The sequence below is a fragment of the Pogoniulus pusillus genome, chromosome 34, assembly GCF_015220805.1.
Source record: "Pogoniulus pusillus isolate bPogPus1 chromosome 34, bPogPus1.pri, whole genome shotgun sequence".
NCBI lineage: Eukaryota > Metazoa > Chordata > Aves > Piciformes > Lybiidae > Pogoniulus > Pogoniulus pusillus.
In genome coordinates, this window is record NC_087297.1 from 2,114,453 (window position 1) to 2,131,379 (window position 16,927).

A 16,927-nucleotide genomic window follows, 5' to 3' on the forward strand; every position below is an offset into this window, starting at 1 on the left:
AACCTCCCAACTCACCTTGCATGTAAGGCAGACCCTGGGAAAAGGTAGAGGGGTGGAAAGGAGGTAGAAGGGTGGTTGGGAGCCCCTGCTGGGCACTCTGGTTTCTGAGAGGGCTGTTGTGCTTCTGTGTTACTTTTCACAGTCTCACAGTATCACCAAGGCTGGAAGAGACCTCACAGCTCATCAAGTCCAACCCTTTAGCACAGAGCTCAAGGCCAGACCATGGCACCAAGTGCCACGTCCAGTCCTGCCTTGAACAGCTCCAGGGACGGCGACTCCACCACCTCCCCGGGCAGCCCATTCCAGTGTCCAATGACTCTCTCAGGGAAGAACTTTCTCCTCACCTCCAGCCTAAATCTCCCCTGGTGCAGCCTGAGGCTGTGTCCTCTCGTTCTGGCGCTGGCCACCTGAGAGAAGAGAGCAACCTCCTCCTGGCCACAACCTCCCCTCAGGTAGTTGTAGACAGCAATAAGGTCTGCCCTGAGCCTCCTCTTCTCCAGGCTAACCAATCCCAGCTCCCTCAGCCTCTCCTCGTAGGGCTGTGCTCAAGGCCTCTCCCCAGCCTCGTTGCCCTTCTCTGGACACGCTCAAGCATCTCAATGTCCCTCCTAAACTGGGGGGCCCAGAACTGAACACAGCACTCAAGGTGAGGTCTAACCAGTGCAGAGTACAGGGGCAGAATGACCTCCCTGCTCCTGCTGGCCACACCATTCCTGATGCAGGCCAGGATGCCACTGGCTCTCTTGGCCACCTGGGCACACTGCTGGCTCATGTTCAGGTGGGTATCAATCAGCACCCCCAGATCCCTTTCTGTCTGGCTGCTCTCAGCCACTCTGACCCCAGCCTGTATCTCTGCATGGGGTTGCTGTGGCCAAAGTGCAGCACCCTGCACTTGGAGCTATTGAAGCCATCCCCTTGGACTCTGCCCATCTGTGCAGGCGGTCAAGGTCCTGCTGCAGAGCCCTTCTGCCCTCCAACCCAGCCACATCTGCCCCCAGCTTGGTGTCATCTGCACACTTGCTGATGACTGACTCCATGCCCTCATCCAGATCATCTATGAAGATGTTAAAGAGGATGGGGCCCAGCACTGATCCCTGAGGGACACCACTAGTGACAGCTGCCAGCTGGATGTGGCACCATTCACCACCACTCTCTGGGCTCAGCCCTCCAGCCAGTTCCTAACCCAGCACAGAGTGTTGCCATCCAAGCCATGGGCTGACAGCTTAGCCAGCAGTGTGCTGGGGGGGACAGTGTCTTTTAACCTGTATATTGCTGTATACAACTGTAAACATTTGTGAGACACTGTAACCCTCTGCCTGTATCTTGTGCTAAGCTGTGAGTATAAAGCCCCTTAACTTCCAGCCAGCTGAGTCTAATCTGGGTGATTTCCTAAGAGATGGGGGGTGGGCAACTCCCAAACCATCACAGACCTCTTTACCTCTTTACCTGCCTGAACATGAGCCAGCAGTGTGCCCAGGTGGCCAAGAGAGCCAGTAGCATCCTGGCCTGCATCAGGAATGGTGTGGCCAGCAGGAGCAGGGAGGTTATTCTGCCCCTGTACTCTGCACTGGTTAGACCACACCTTGAGTGCTGTGTTCAGTTCTGGGCCCCCCAGTTTAGGAGGGACATTGAGATGCTTGAGCGTGTCCAGAGAAGGGCAACGAGGCTGGGGAGAGGCCTTGAGCACAGCCCTACGAGGAGAGGCTGAGGGAGCTGGGATTGGTTAGCCTGGAGAAGAGGAGGCTCAGGGCAGACCTCATTGCTGTCTGCAACTACCTGAGGGGAGGTTGTGGCCAGGAGGAGGTTGCTCTCTTCTCTCAGGTGGCCAGCACCAGAACAAGAGGACACAGCCTCAGGCTGTGCCAGGGGAGATTTAGGCTGGAGGTGAGGAGAAAGTTCTTCCCTGAGAGAGTCATTGGACACTGGAATGGGCTGCCCGGGGAGGTGGTGGAGTCGCCGTCCCTGGAGCTGTTCAAGGCAGGACTGGACGTGGCACTTGGTGCCATGGTCTGGCCTTGAGCTCTGTGCTAAAGGGTTGGACTTGATGGTCTGTGAGGTCTCTTCCAACCCTGATGTTACTGTGATCCCTCTAAGCTCATGCTCTGTCCTTTCCTCAGCCTGTGGAAGTCTTGGGCTGGGCTGAAACGAAGCAAATGAATGCACAGTTAATTTTCAGTAGCATTGAAGGCTCTGCTTTCTGCAGGTTTCAGTGTGAGTGCCAGCACAACACCTGTGGGCAGAGCTGTGAGCACTGCTGCCCTGGCTACCATCAGAAGCAGTGGCGCCCTGCGACAGCCAGCAGCACACACGGCTGTGAACGTGAGTAGCCTGAGAGGGGCTGGGGTAGCAGGGACAGGGACAAGGGGGTGGGAAGCAGCACTCCCGTTGAGGCAGCACAGCTGGCACTCTGTGTTTGAGCACTGAGAGAAGTCTTTCATTGGGTCACAGAATGGTTTGGGTTGGAAGGGACCTTAAAGCTCAGCCAGTTCCAACCCTCTTGCCACAGGCAGGGACATCTCCTGCTAGAACAGGTTGCTCAAAACCTCATCCAACCTGGTCCTGAACACCTCCAGGGAGGTTGTGGAGCACAGAAGCACCCAATGTGCTCCACAGCCTCCCTGGGCAACCTGTACCAGTGTCTCACCACCCTCAACCTGTGCCAGTCTCTCACCACCCTCACTGCAAACAACTTCTTCCTCACAGCCCCTTTCAATCTCCCCTCTGCCACTTCAAACCCATTCCTCCTCCTCCTCCTGCCATTCCCAGACCTTGTCAATAGTCCCTCCCCAGCCCTCCTGCAGCCCCCTGCAGATCCTGCAAGGCCACTCCAAGGTCTCCTCCAAGCCTTCTCTTCTCCAGGCTGCACAACCCCAACTCTCTCAGCCTGTGCTCAGAGCAGAGCTGCTGCAGCCCTCTCAGCATCTTGGTGGCCTCCTCTGGCCTGGCTCCAACACTTCCATGTCCTGCTTGTGCTGGGGGCTCCAGAGCTGCCCCCAGAACTGCAGCTGGGGTCTGGAGCTTTAGGTCTTTGGATGCTGTCTCTGCTGTCTGACTGGGGATGAATGTTGAGGCTAACAGTTTTCATCTGTGCTTTGTGTGGAGCAGACAGTTCATAGCCCCAGGCACATGCTGAGGTTTCTGGGTGTTCATTTGATTCAGTTGAGCATCCTTCTGGCCAGGTACCTGCTGAGTGTGGTGCAGACAGTGCCCTCCTCCCCATCCCTGGTCCACTTGGAGCACTTCCCTTTGTGTCTGGCCTGGTTTGTTTTCCTCCTCTCCCAAGCAAAGCACTGAGTGCAAACCCTTAGCAGGGGAAGCTGCTTTGAAAGGCTCAGAGTTGTGCCTCTGGGATTACTGTGAGGAATGAGGAGTCAACACTGCGGTGCCTGTTGGGCTGGAAGGTGATTAAAGCAGTTGATAGGAGACAGACTTGTTGGGACACAGCTTTTGGGCAGTGCTTGAAACCTCCTTGAAATTCCCCTCTTTGAAAGGGAAAGGTTTTCTGCCAGGAAAGAGGCAGGCAAAGAGCACAAATCATGTCATGGTTGAGGCCATAAAGGATCATCTACAGGGTCCTGAGCCAAAACAACTTCACTTCAAACTCCTTCCTTTGTAGTATGGGTTGCTCCCAGCAGTTTCAGGTGATCTGCTGAGAGCATTTCCCAGGTGCAGAGCTCTTTTGCTGGCAGCCAGCAGTGCAGGAATGAAAGCAACCTCACTGAGCTCCCCAAAGGACCCAGAAGAGAAACTGATTGGAAGTGATTGGTGAGAACTTGTAAGGATAAACCCAACCTTCTGCTATGAGTTTCCCAATAGTGCACTGGCTCAGCAAATGGCTCAGGCAGAGTGGTAAGAAGATGCTTGGTGAGGTCAAAGAGGTTTCTGTTGCCTTCTGAGAGGCAGTGCTGTTACTGGAATCAGAGCAAAGCATTGCCTGATGCTGTTAGAAGAAATGGCTGGGAGCTCACAGATGCTTACAGGGGAGGAATGAGACTGAACAAGGCCAAGGGCAGGGTTCTGCACTTGGGCCACAACAACCCCAAGCAGCACTGCAGGCTGGGGACTGAGTGGCTGAGAGCAGCCAGGCAGAGAGGGAGCTGGGGGTGCTGGTAGAGAGGACCTGCAGAGGAGGCAGCAGTGCCCAGGTGGGCAGCAGAGCCAATGGCATCCTGGGCTGGCTCAGGAGCAGTGTGGGCAGCAGGGCAAGGGAGGTTCTTGTGCCCCTGTGCTCAGCACTGCTCAGGCCACCCCTGCAGTGCTGTGTTCAGTTCTGGGCTCCTGAATTCAAGAGAGATGTTGAGGTGCTGGAAGGTGTTGAGAGAAGGGCAGCAAGGCTGGGGAGGGGCCTGGAGCAGAGCCCTGTGAGGAGAGGCTGAGGGAGCTGGGGGGGTGCAGCCTGCAGAGCAGAAGGCTCCAGGGGAACCTCAGAGCTGCTGCCAGTGCCTGAAGGGATCCTGCAGGAAGGCTACAGAGAGACTTTTGCTGAGGGTGTCTGAGATAGGCCAAGGGGGAATGGTTTGGAGCTGAGGCAGAGCAGGGTTAGAGTGGAGCTGAGGAAGAAGCTCTGCAGTACAAAGGTGCTGAGAGTCTGGCACAGGCTGCCCAGGGAGGCTGTGGCTGCCTCCTGCCTGGAGGCATTCCAGGCCAGGTTGGATGAGCCCTTGAGCAGCAAAGTCTAGCAGAGAGGTGTCCCTGCCTGTGGCAGGGGTTTGGAGCAGATGACCTCTGAGGTCCCTTCCAACCTGAGCCATTCTGTGTCTATGAAACCCAGCGGCTGGTAGCTGAGCTGTGCCTCTGAGCACTCTGCAACACCCCTCACACAACAGTCTGAGCTGCTTTACCTCCTCTGCTACCTTACTGCAACCCAACAGCAGGAAGAAAGCTGACCTGGAACGTTACTTTTCCAGCCTGCAACTGCCATGGCCATGCCACTGATTGCTACTACGATGCTGGTGTGGATCGGCGTGGAGAAAGCTTGAACATCCATGGGCATTATGAGGGTGGAGGAGTCTGCATCAACTGCCAGGTAAAACAGGTCATTTTGGTCAGCTTGGAGGAGATGTGAGGGAGGACTGCAGAGCTGGGACTGCAAGAGTAGCTTGGAGGCTGCCTGGGGCAGGGAGCTGCCTTTCTCTGCTGTTGTTACTTGTGCTCAAGGCAGGGGTAAAGGGGGAAAGGTATCTGAAGTGAGTCTGCTTTTTTTTGCATTGCTTTTGAACGTTTCTGCTGGCAGCAGAGCCCAATCTGCTGCTCAGACTGGGAGCACAGAGATGGAGCAGCAGCCCCAGCAGCCTCCTGGGTGCCCTGCTCAGGAACTGCTCCTCCATTAGATCATACACTCCTACACTGCACTGTTTTGGGAGGCACCTTGAGAGGTCATCTGGTCCAACCCCCCTGCAGTAAGCAAGGATATCCCCAACTAGAGCAGGTTGCTGAGAGCCCCAGCAAGCCTGACTTGGAGGTCTGCAACTCTGGGCAACCTCCTTCAGTGTTTCACAACCTTCATTGTGCAGAACTCCCTCCTGATGTCCAACCTAACTCTGCCCTGCTCCAGTTTCAAGCCATTGCCCCTTGTCCTATCCCCACAGGCCTGCCTCAGCTCTCCTGTAGCCCCCTTCAGGTACTGGAAGGCAGCTCTAAGGTGTCCCCAGAGCCTTCTCTTCTCCAGACTGAACAACCCCACGTCTCCCAGCCTGTCCTTGTAGCAGTGTTGCTCCAGCCCTCTGCTTACTTTTGTGTCCTCCTCTGGAGGGCTCCAGCAGGTCCATGCCCTTCCTATGTTGAGGACTCCATAGCTGGGCACAGCACTGCAGGTGAGGTCTCACCAGGGCAGAGCAAAGTGGCAGAGCCTCCTCTCAACCTGCTGGCCACACTTCTTCCGATGCAGCCCAGAACATGGTTTATCTTCTGGGCTGGCAGGGCCCTCTGTCTGCAGCTGCCTGAAAGGACATAGTGGAGAGGCTGCTGCTGGGCTCTGCTCACAGGGAATTAGTGGCAGAAGCAGAGGGAATGGACTCAAGCTGCCACTGGGTAGGTTTAGACTGGGCAGTAGGAAACATTTTTCCCAGCAGGAGTGGCCAGGAAGTGGAATGAGCTGCCCAGGGAGGTGGTGGAGTGCCCAACCCTGGCTGTGTTTAGAAGTCATTTGGCTGTGGTGCTTGGGGCTCTGGTTTAGGGTGAGCCTTGCAGAGTAGGGATCTGGGCTGGGCTTGGTGCTCCGAGGGGCTTTGCCAGCCTGAATGCTGCTGTGGCTCTGTGACTGCTGGCTCCTGTCCAGCAGCACCCCCATGCTCTTTTCTGCAGGGCTGCTCTCAATCTCATCACCCCCAGACTGTGCTGATAAGGAGCATTGCCCTGACCCAGGGGCAGGAGCTTGCATTTCAGCTTATAGACCCTCATGAGGTTCACCTTGGTCCCTGCTCAGCCCTGACCTGCTGCACTCCCTGAGGAGCAACTGAACAGTGAGTGGGAGCTGGGGAGTGCTGCTCTGCTTGCAGCAGGGCAAAGCTTCCCCTTCTGCTTCCCTCTCCAGAAGAGCTCTGCAGGATGCCTCATGACCATGATGGCATCAGCTGATGCCTGCCACTGCTCCTGCTGCCCTCCTGCAGGGAACAGCTCTGCTGCCCAGGCTGGGATACCTCAGCACTGTGCCCCAGGCAGTCTGTGCTGGAGCTTCAGTTACTGACACATCTTTCCTGTGTGCCCAAAACACCTGCACAGAGATGTGCACTGGTTTGTGCTGGCCTGGCTGATCAGGCTTTGGCTGTGCTTTGGTCTTGCTGGCCTTAGAGTATCCCAAAAAGAAATGTATAGGAGGAGTTAAAATTAGTGGTGGACTTGGCTGGATGATAGATAGGCTATGGGAAGGGAACAGCATGGAAAAAGGGGCAGTGGTTTGAAACTGGAGCAGGAGAGATTTACAGCACCACAGCAGCATTCAGGCTGGCAGAGCCCCTCAGGAGCACCAACCCCAACCCAGATCCCTACTCTGGAAGAGTCACCCTAAACCAGAGCCCCAAGCACCACAGCCAAACCACCCTGAAACACAGCCAGGGTTGGGCACTCCACCACCTCCCTGGGCAGCTCATTCCAGTCCCTGACCACTCTCTCTGTGAAAAACATTTTTCTACTGTCCAGTCTAAACCTCCCCAGCCTCAGCTTGAGGCCATTCCTCCTCCTTCTGTCTCTGATTCCCTGTGAGCAGAGCCCAGCAGCAGCCTCTCCACAGCCTCCTCTCAGGCAGCTGCAGACAGTGCTGAGCTCTGCCCTCAGCCTCCTCTGTTTCACACCAACCATCCCCAGCTCCTTCAGTCTCTCCTCAGCAGATTCACTCTCCAGGCCCCTCACAGCTTCCCTGCCCTCCTCTGCACTGGCTCCAGCACCTCCACATCCCTCTTGCACTGAGCTGCCCCAGACTGAACACAGCACTGCAGCTGTGGCCTCCCCAGAGCAGAGTCCACAATCCCCTCCCTGCTGCTGCTGGGCACAGCACTTCTGACCCCAGCCAGGATGCCTTTGCCTTTCTGTGCCACCTGGGCACTGCTGGCTCATGTTCAGCTCCTGCCTATTGCAACCCTCAGATCCCTTCCTGCCAGCAGCTTTCCAGCCACACTGCCCCATGCCTGGAGCACTGCTTGGGGTTGTTGTGGCCCAAGTGCAGGACTTGGCACTTGGCCTTGTTGAAACAATTCAAGAGAGATGTTGAGGTGCTGGAAGGTGTCCAAAGAAGGGCAACAAAGCTGGTGAAGGGCCTAGAACACAAACCCTATGAGGAGAGGCTGAGGGAGCTGGGGGTGTGCAGCCTGCAGCAGAGGAGGCTCAGGGCAGAGATCATTGCTGCCTGCAGCTGCCTGCAGGGAGGCTGTAGCCAGGTGGGGTTGGGCTCTGCTGCCAGGCAGGCAGGGACAGAAGAAGGGGACACAGTCTCAAGTTGTGCCGGGGTAGGTCTAGGCTGGCTGTGAGGAGGAAGTTGTTGTCAGAGAGAGTGATTGGCATTGGAATGGGCTGCCCAGGGAGGTGGTGGAGGCACTGTCCCTGGAGGTGTTCAAGCAAAGCCTGGATGAGGCACTTAGTGCCATGGTCTGGCTGACTGGATAGGGCTGGGTGCTAGGTTGGACTGGCTGAGCTTGGAGGTCTCTTCCAACCTGGTTGATTCTATGATTCTATGATTTAGGTTGGGCATCAGGAGGAAGCTCTGCACAAAGAGGGTGGTGAGATACTGGAGCAGGTTGCCCAGAGTGGTGCTTGAGCCCCCATCCCTGGACACTTTCAGGATCAGCTATGTGGCTCTGGGCAGCCTGCTCTAGTTGGAGGTGTCCCTGCTGCCTGCAGGGAGTTGGACGAGATGACCTTGGAGAGTCCCTTCCAACCCAGTGCAATCTGTGACTCTGAGGTAGGGGAAAGAGGAGGTTTCCCCAAGGTGTGCTTGTAAAATGCCTCTGGCCTGTGGTGCTTGAGAGGCCAACCTGAGTTGCTGTGTGTGTGAGCTCCCTGGCTGCCAGCTGTGGAGGGCAGGTGATGGATGCTGCCTGTACTGCAGCCACGCTCCGCTTGTGTCCTCTGCTGATCCTTGCTCAGCTGCACACGGAGCAGGGCAAAGGATGTTGCTGTTTCTTGGCTCATGCCAGTTCCCCTTTTTAGCTCACTTTCCCCTTTTGTTTCGTTTCACACAGCACAACACAGCTGGCATTAACTGTGAGAAGTGTGCCCGAGGTTACTACCGGCCCCAGGGCGTCCCAGCCACTGCTGCCGACGGCTGCAGACGTGAGTGCTTCTCTCTGCAGCGTCTCCTCCTGCTCCTGGCTGCTGTCACGGGGGCTTGTGGCTGTGGTTAAGGCATGGGAGGCATCTTTTGCACCCACTCTTGGGTGGGTGTCAAGATGAAGGTGCTGGTCTTTCTTCATTGTTGTCCTGTGATAGGACAAAGAGCAATGAACACAAACTGGAACCCAGGAGGTTCCACCTCAACACGAGAGAAAACTTCTTTGCTGGGAGGATGCAGAGCCCTGGAGCAGGATGCCCAGAGAGGTTGTGGAGTGTCTCCTTCTCTGGAGCCTTTCAAGCTCCATCTGGATGTGTTCCTGTGTGGCCTGCCCTGGGTGATCCTGCTCTGGCAGGGGGGTTGGACTTGATCTCTGGAGGATGCTCCCAGCCTCTACTAATCCATGATTTTTGAGGGAGGCAAAATGAATGGTCTGGTTGATTGGCTAGGGCTGGGGGATAGGTTGGACTGGATGAGCTTGGAGGTCTCTTCCAACCTGCTTGATTCTATGAAAGAGTGGCCAAAAGATCTTGGAGCTCTTGACTTTTTGTGTTGATTTAGACCCTTTTCATGAGCACAGAATCATAGAAGGGTTTAGGTTGGAAGGGACCTCAGAGCTCATCTAGTTCCAACCCCCTGCCATAGGCAGGGACACCTCCCACCAGAACAGGTCCCTAGTGGGAGGTGTCACTGATGTTCTCCTCACTTCTGTGTCATATGAACCTAAAGGTTCAGACCAGCAGCAAGAGCAAGAAGACAAAGCAAGCCAGAGAAGGCTGCTGAGGAGAAGGGATGAGATGTGCTACTGCACAGCTCACAGGCAGGAGGCACAGCCCCTGGGCAGCCACTCTCACCTCCTGCCCTTGCATCTCTGATCTCTCTGGTGTATATGTGAGGTATCCTTTGGCTCTTGGTCACTTGAAAACTTCCTTCTGTAGCTGCAGAGGTCACCAAGACCACTCTTCTAGTTCCAGCCCCCTGCCGTGGGCAGAGGAGAAAACATGAAAGTGCTGCTTGTGGGAATCATGAGATGCCCACAAGTGCAGATCTGCTGTTAGAATGCTCCTCTGCTCTGCTGCAAAGGGCAAATGAGTTCTCCTCCGGAGTGCTAATTGCTGACCCTTCCTCAGCCTGCAGCTGTCACTGGGAGCATGCAGGGGGCTGTGAGGAAGGCTCTGGCTGCTGCTTCTGCAAGCTGAATTTCCAGGGAGAAGGGTGTGAAGGTTGTGCTGGTGGATTCTGTGCTTACCCCTTTAGTGTCTGTAAGCACACAACTCAAACTGCCTCCTTCCCCAGCTCTTTGATGTGCATTAAAGAGCTGACAGTTCCCATTGCCATTCCCTTGGTTACAGCATCTGGCTTTGCAGCTTCACCTGTTGGCACAGGCTGATAAATCCTGACAAGGCTGGAGGCAGCCTGGCTTGTGGTACAAAGCAGTGGGTGCTTGAAAATCAGAGGCACTGCTGCAGCCTCACAGCTCTGGGGTCAGTTGTGATATGGAGGCTACAGCCTGGCCCTCAGCACTCCACTCCTAAAGCCCTGGGGAAATGGTTTCACAAAGGCTTGGGTTGTTTAGGTATAGAGACCACTTGGAGTAGGAATCATGACCACTTGGACATAGAATCATGGAATTGTCTGGGTTGGGAAGGATCTCTAAGGTGATCCAGTCCAAGCAGCAACCCAGCCCCACCATGGCCACTGAACCCTGGCCCCAGCTGCCATGGCCACAGCTCTCTGCAACACCTCCAGCCATGGGCACTCCACCACCTCCCTGGGCAGCCTCTGCCAGTCCCTGACCACTCTGGCACCAAAGACATTTTTCCTCCTCTCCAACCTAACCCTCCCCTGGCACAAGCTCAGGACATTTCCTCTCCTGGTGCTAGGGAGCAGAACCCAACCCCCACCTGCCTGCAGCCTCCTCTCAGGGAGCTGTACAATCACAGAACCAAGCAGGTTGGAAGAGAGCTCCAAGTTCATCCAGCCCAACCTAGCACCCAGCCCTGCCCAACCAACCAGACCATGGCACTAAGTGCCCCAGCCAGGCTTGGCTTCAACACCTCCAGCCACAGCCATTCCACCACCTCCCTGGGCATCCCATTCCATAGAGAGCAATGAGCTCTGCCCTCAGCCTCCTCTGCTCCACACTAACCCCCCCAGCTCCCTCAGCTGCTCCTCCCCAGCCCTGTTCTCCAGACCCTTCCCCATCTTGGTTGCCCTTCTCTGGATCTGCTCCAGCTCCTCAATGTCCTTCTTGCAACAAGGGACTCGAATCTGCCCCCAGTTGCCCAGGTGTGGCCTCACCAGTGCAGAGCACAGGGGCACAATCACATCTCATCTATCATCATCTTTGTAGCACAGCAGTTTGAGGTTCAGCTCAGGCAGACACTGATCTAATCCCCACTGATGTTCATAGCTCATCAACTTTGGATACTACCTTAGTGGAGGATTGTTTGTTGGGATGTCATTCCCAGCCCTACCCTGGAGGGCACTCAGATAGGAAGCTCCCAAGCTGTCCCACAGGTGCAGTGAGCTCTGGCAGGGCAGGTGGTGAGTGATAATGCCACATAGCAGGAGGTGCACCTTCAGCTGAAGGCAGAAAACAAATGTGGAAGAAATATGGATGGAGCTCCCTAGGGAGCCCTCCTGACACTGTCCAGCACAACAAAAGCTGCTGCAGACATTGGTAGGGAGCAGGGAAGCAGAAGCAACCTGGTAGCATTTCCACTTGGCCTTTCCTACTGCCCTTTTAGGAAGGGAGGTCTGAGCTGGAGGGCAAAACTGGAATATCTCTTATCCTGTCCCTAACTGCAACAGTTAGGCACAGATCCAGGCTGGGAGCAGAGAGGGTTGAGAGCAGCCCTGAAGAAGGAGCCTTGGGGGTGTTGGGTGCTGAGCAGCTCCCCAGGAGCCAGCAGTGCTTCCTGCAGCCCAGCAGGCAGCTGTGTGCTGGCTGCAGCCAGAGCAGTGTGGGCAGCAGGGCAGGAGAGGGCATTGTGCCCCTTGGCTCTGCTCTGCTCAGACCTCACCTCCAATCCTGCCTCCAGTGCTGCTGTCCCCAGAAGAAGGGCACAGAGCTGCTGGAGTGAGGCCAGAGGAGGGCACAGAGATGCTGCCAGGGCTGGAGCAGCTCTGCTGTGAGCACAGGCTGAGGGAGCTGGGGGTGTGCAGTCTGCAGAGCAGAAGGCTCCAGGGGGGCATCAGAGCTGCTGCCAGTGCCTGAAGGGATCCTGCAGGAAGGCTACAGAGAGACTTTTGCTGAGGGTGTCTGAGCCAGGCCGAGGGGGAATGGTTTGGAGCTGAGGCAGAGGAGGGTTAGAGTGGAGCTGAGGAAGAAGCTCTGCAGTACAAAGGTGCTGAGAGTCTGGCACAGGCTGCCCAGGGAGGCTGTGGCTGCCTCCTGCCTGGAGGCATTCCAGGCCAGGTTGGATGAGATCTTGAGCAGCAAAGTCTAGTTGAGAGTTGTCCCTGCCTGTGGCAGGGGGGTAGGAGTAGATGATCTCTGAGGTCTTTTCTCTCCTGAGCCATTCTGTGATTCTGAGTGGAATGAAATGAAGCTGGAAGTGGTTAGTTGAGTCGTGTGAGCATCACTCTTCCTGTGCTGGCTGGAGGTCTCTTGGCTGCTCATGAGCCCAATGTGTCTGTTTCCAATACACCTCTCTGCTTCTTTTGTTTTAAAGCTATTCCTGTGTATCCTTTTACTTCCCCAAACCCAGGAGATGCTATGGCTGGAGACATAACAGGCAAGTTCTTGCTGTGTTTTGTCACTCTTCCTCTCTCTCCCACTCCATCCCTTTTCCCCCCTTCTTCCCTCCTCTGGGAGCCTTCTCCTCTCCAGGCTGCACACCCCCAGCTCCCTCAGCCTGTGCTCACAGCAGAGCTGCTCCAGCCCTGGAATCATCTTTGTAGCCCTTCTGGCCTCACTCCAGCAGCTCTGTGTCCTGCTGGGGACACAGAACTGGAGGCAGGATTGGAGGTGAGGTCTGAGCAGAGCCAAGGGGCAGAATCCCCTCTCCTGCCCTGCTGCCCACACTGCTCTGGCTGCAGCCCAGGCTGTGCTTTGTGTTCTGGGCTGCAGGAGCACAGCACTCTAAGCATCACTTTTTTTCTGTAGAGCTGAATCAGGGAGCAATCTGAAGCAGACCAAGCCTGTGTTGAATGTGTTTGAACTTCTACCTTCAAAGGCTGAAGAGAGACAGGAAAGCTTAAAAGAGCATGGGAAAAACAAATTGCCAATGACAGGTGAAAGCCATCAGAGGCAGGCAGGGGAGCTGCTGAAAGCTGCTGCAGCTCACAGCTTGTTCTGCTTAATCAGCTGCTCTTCAAAAGTGAACCTCCCCCTCTGCTCTGCCCTGGTCAGACCTCACCTGCAATGTTGTGTTCAGTTTTGGGCTCCCCAGTTGGAGAGGGACAGGGATCTACTGGGGAGAGTCCAACACAGGGCTAAGAAGGTGATGAGAGAGCTGGAGCACTGCCTGGTGAGGAGAGGCTGAGTGCTGTGTCCAGTGCTGAGCTCCTCAGTTCAAGAGAGATGCTGAGTTGCTGGAAGGTGTCCAGAGAAGGGCAGCAAGGCTGGGGAGGGGCCTGGAGCAGAGCCCTGTGAGGAGAGGCTGAGGGAGCTGGGGGTGTGCAGCCTGCAGCAGAGGAGGCTCAGGGCAGAGCTCATTGCTGCCTGCAGCTGCCTGCAGGGAGGCTGTAGCCAGGTGGGGTTGGGCTCTGCTCCTCATTACCCAGTGAGGACACAGCCTCAAGCTGTGCCAGGACAGGTTGAGGCTGGATGTGAGGAGGAAGTTGTCAGAGAGAGTGATTGGCATTGGAATGGGCTGCCCAGGGAGGTGGTGGAGTGGCCGTGGCAGGAGGTGTTGAAGCCAAGCCTGGCTGGGGCACTGAGTGCCATGGGTTAGCTAAGGAGGAGGTGTTAGGTGCTAGGTTGGACTCGGTGATCTCAGAGGTCTTTTCCAACCTGATTCTTTCTGTGATTCTGTGGCCTGGGCCTGAGTCTGGACAGGAGAAGGCTGAGAGAGGATCTGAGGGCTGGGGGTCAGGAAGGAAGGGACAGGGACAGGCTCTGCTCATTTGTGCCCTGGGATAGGACAAGGAGCAATGGATGGAAGCTGCAGCACAGGAGGTTCCAGCTCAGCATGAGGAAGAACTTCTTTCCTGTAAGGGTCCCAGAGCCTGGCACAGGCTGCCCAGAGAGCTTGTGGAGTCTCCTTCTCTGGAGCCTTCCCAACCTGTGTGTCCTGTGCTGGATCCTATGGCCCTGCTGTGGCTGGGGGTTGGACTGATGATCCCCAGAAGTCCCTTCCAACCCCTCGCATCCTGTGAGGCTGTGAGTGCAGCCTGCTGCACACCCTGCTGGGAGGGGAGCAGCAGCTCTGCTCTTTGGAGCTCTCACCTTCAGAAGGCAGCACATCTGCAACTCGTTTGCTGCTGCTGCAGCCAGAACTCATCTCTCTGCTCCTGGAAAGGGAAGCTTCACTCAGGAGCCTGTGAACAGAGCAGTGTTAAGCGAGGGGAGAGTGCAGGGTGCTGCAGTGTGCTGCAGTGTGCTGCAGTGTGCTGCAGTGTGCTGCAGTGTGCTGCAGTGTGCTGCAGTGTGCTGCAGTGTGCTGCAGTGTGCTGCAGTGTGCTGCAGTGTGCTGGGTTTGGCAGCTCCAGGCTTTCCATGCCTCTGGCACTAACTTCCCAGCAAGCCCCACATTTTTTCCAGGCGTCTTTGAAATAAACACAGCAAAGTCCTGGCTGAAGCAGGAGGAGGAGCCAGAGGGGGGAGGAAGGAGAGTGTCTGTTTGACATCCCTCTCAGGCAGCTCTTTCTGTCAGCTTAAAACCCAAGTGATGAAATGCAGCACTGGGGCTGTGCTGGGGCAGATCAGAGTCCCAGCTGAGCTCCCACCTGCAGCACTGGGGCTGTGCTGGGGCAGATCAGAGTCCCAGCTGAGCTCCCATCTGCAGCACTGGGGCTGTGCTGGGGCAGATCAGTCCCAGCTGAGCTCCCACCTGCAGCACTGGGGCTGTGCTGGGGCAGATCAGAGTCCCAGCTGAGCTCCCACCTGCAGCACTGGGGCTGTGCTGGGGCAGATCAGAGTCCCAGCTGAGCTCCCACCTGCAGCACTGGGGCTGTGCTGGGGCAGATCAGAGTCCCAGCTGAGCTCCCATCTGCAGCACTGGGGCTGTGCTGGGGCAGTTCAGAGTCCCAGCTGAGCTCCCATCTGCAGCACTGGGGCTGTGCTGGGGCAGTTCAGAGTCCCAGCTGGGCTCCCATCTGCAGCACTGGGGCTGTGCTGGGGCAGTTCAGAGTCCCAGCTGAGCTCCCACCTGCAGCACTGGGGCTGTGCTGGGGCAGATCAGAGTCCCAGCTGGGCTCCCACCTGCAGCACTGGGGCTGTGCTGGGGCAGATCAGAGTCCCAGCTGAGCTCCCATCTGCAGCACTGGGGCTGTGCTGGGGCAGATCAGAGTCCCAGCTGGGCTCCCATCTGCAGCACTGGGGCTGTGCTGGGGCAGTTCAGAGTCCCAGCTGAGCTCCCATCTGCAGCACTGGGGCTGTGCTGGGGCAGATCAGAGTCCCAGCTGGGCTCCCATCTGCAGCACTGGGGCTGTGCTGGGGCAGTTCAGAGTCCCAGCTGGGCTCCTATCTGCAGCACTGGGGCTGTGCTGGGGCAGATCAGAGTCCCAGCTGGGCTCCCATTCGTGGTCCCTGTGTGGCACCCAGCATCGTTTCAGTACAGGAACATGTCTGTGGCTTCACTCTAACCCTGCTACCCCTTAGCCTCACACCATTTCTCCTTGGCCTGGCTCAGACACCCTCAGCAGAAGTCTCTCTGCAGCCTTCCTGCAGGATCCCTTCAGGCCCTGGCAGCAGCTCTGAGCCCCCCCTGGAGCCTTCTGCTCTGCAGGCTGCACACCTCCAGCTCCCTCAGCCTGTGCTCACAGCAGAGCTGCTCCAGCCCTGGCAGAAGTCTCTCTGTGCCCTCCTCTGGCCTCACTCCAGCAGCTCTGTGCCCTTCTGTTGGGGACACAGAACTGGAGGCAGGATTGGAGGTGAGGTCTGAGCAGAGCAGAGCCAAGGGGCACAATGCCCTCTGCTTCCCTGCTGCCCACACTGCTCTGGCTGCAGCCAGCACACAGCTGCCTGCTGGGCTGCAGGAGGCACTGCTGGCTCCTGGGCAGCTGCTTAGCTGTGGACATTCTTTCTCCTTTGATTTTTCTTCTCACCTTTCTCAGTATCCATCTGCTAATCTGAACCTTCCAGAAGTAAACTGGAGGAAGTTGTTGAGCAGGAGAGTGGTGAGAGGCTGGAATGGGTTGCCCAGGGAGGTGGTTGAGGCCCCATGGCTGGAGGTGTTTGAGGCCAGGCTGGCTGAGGCTGTGTGCAGCCTGCTCTAGGGTAGGGTGTCCCTGGGCATGGCAGGAGGGTTGGAACTGGCTGATCCTTGAGGTCCCTTCCAGCCCTGACTGATTCTATGCATCCCAGCCTTATACAGTGGCTGGACCCTGATGCTGAAGGTGTTGGGCTGAGTTTGCTGCAGTGTTTTGGAAAGGCAAAATGCAGCTTGTCCCTTTTCTGCCCCTGCAGCCTGCCAGTGTGATGTGAGAGGAACACTGAGTGGAGTTGGGGAGTGCCAGCAGGTAAGGACATACATCAGTCAAATTGATTTTCATGTGATCAGTTGTTGGCAAGGTAGAGATCCTTGTACTGCTCATTGCTTTTGCACACAGCTTGGCTGGTTTGATGCAGCAAGGGAAAGGTTTTATGCATCCTGGACATGCCTAAGAGTTCTGACCACTCTTCCTTCCTCTGACAGCTCCTCCAAGACCAACTCCACAGAATCAATCAAGTTGGAAAAGACCTTTTAAGGCCAACCTCTCACCCAGCATTATCTAACCAACTAAAGCAGGGCATCAAGTGCCACATGCACTCTCTTCTCAAACCCTCCTGAGCAGCAGTCCAGCTTCATTTAGCTTTTAGAGTCATGGAATCATTAAGCTGGGAAAAGCCTCTAAGATCAAGTCCAGCAGCTCCATGACACTGGACCATGTCCAGATTTCTAAGGGTGACCTCCACTCATTCCTTCAACACCTCCAGCCACAGCCACTCCACCACCTCCCTGGGCAGCCCATTCCAGTGCCAATCACTCTCTCTGTGAAGAACTTCCTCCTCACATC

At 56.3% G+C, this 16,927-nt stretch overlaps 1 protein-coding gene across 1 annotated transcript in view; it reads left to right on the forward strand.

Moving 5' to 3' along the window:
- LAMA3 (laminin subunit alpha 3) overlaps positions 1-16,927 on the forward strand; it is a 179,789-nt gene that overhangs the window by 28,740 nt on the left and 134,122 nt on the right. The window contains exons 7-11 of the mRNA XM_064170537.1: positions 2,204-2,319; positions 4,908-5,026; positions 8,673-8,763; positions 12,439-12,501; positions 16,338-16,390. Coding sequence (XP_064026607.1) covers positions 2,204-2,319; positions 4,908-5,026; positions 8,673-8,763; positions 12,439-12,501; positions 16,338-16,390 — 442 coding nt within the window. The remainder of the gene's footprint in view (positions 1-2,203; positions 2,320-4,907; positions 5,027-8,672; positions 8,764-12,438; positions 12,502-16,337; positions 16,391-16,927) is intronic.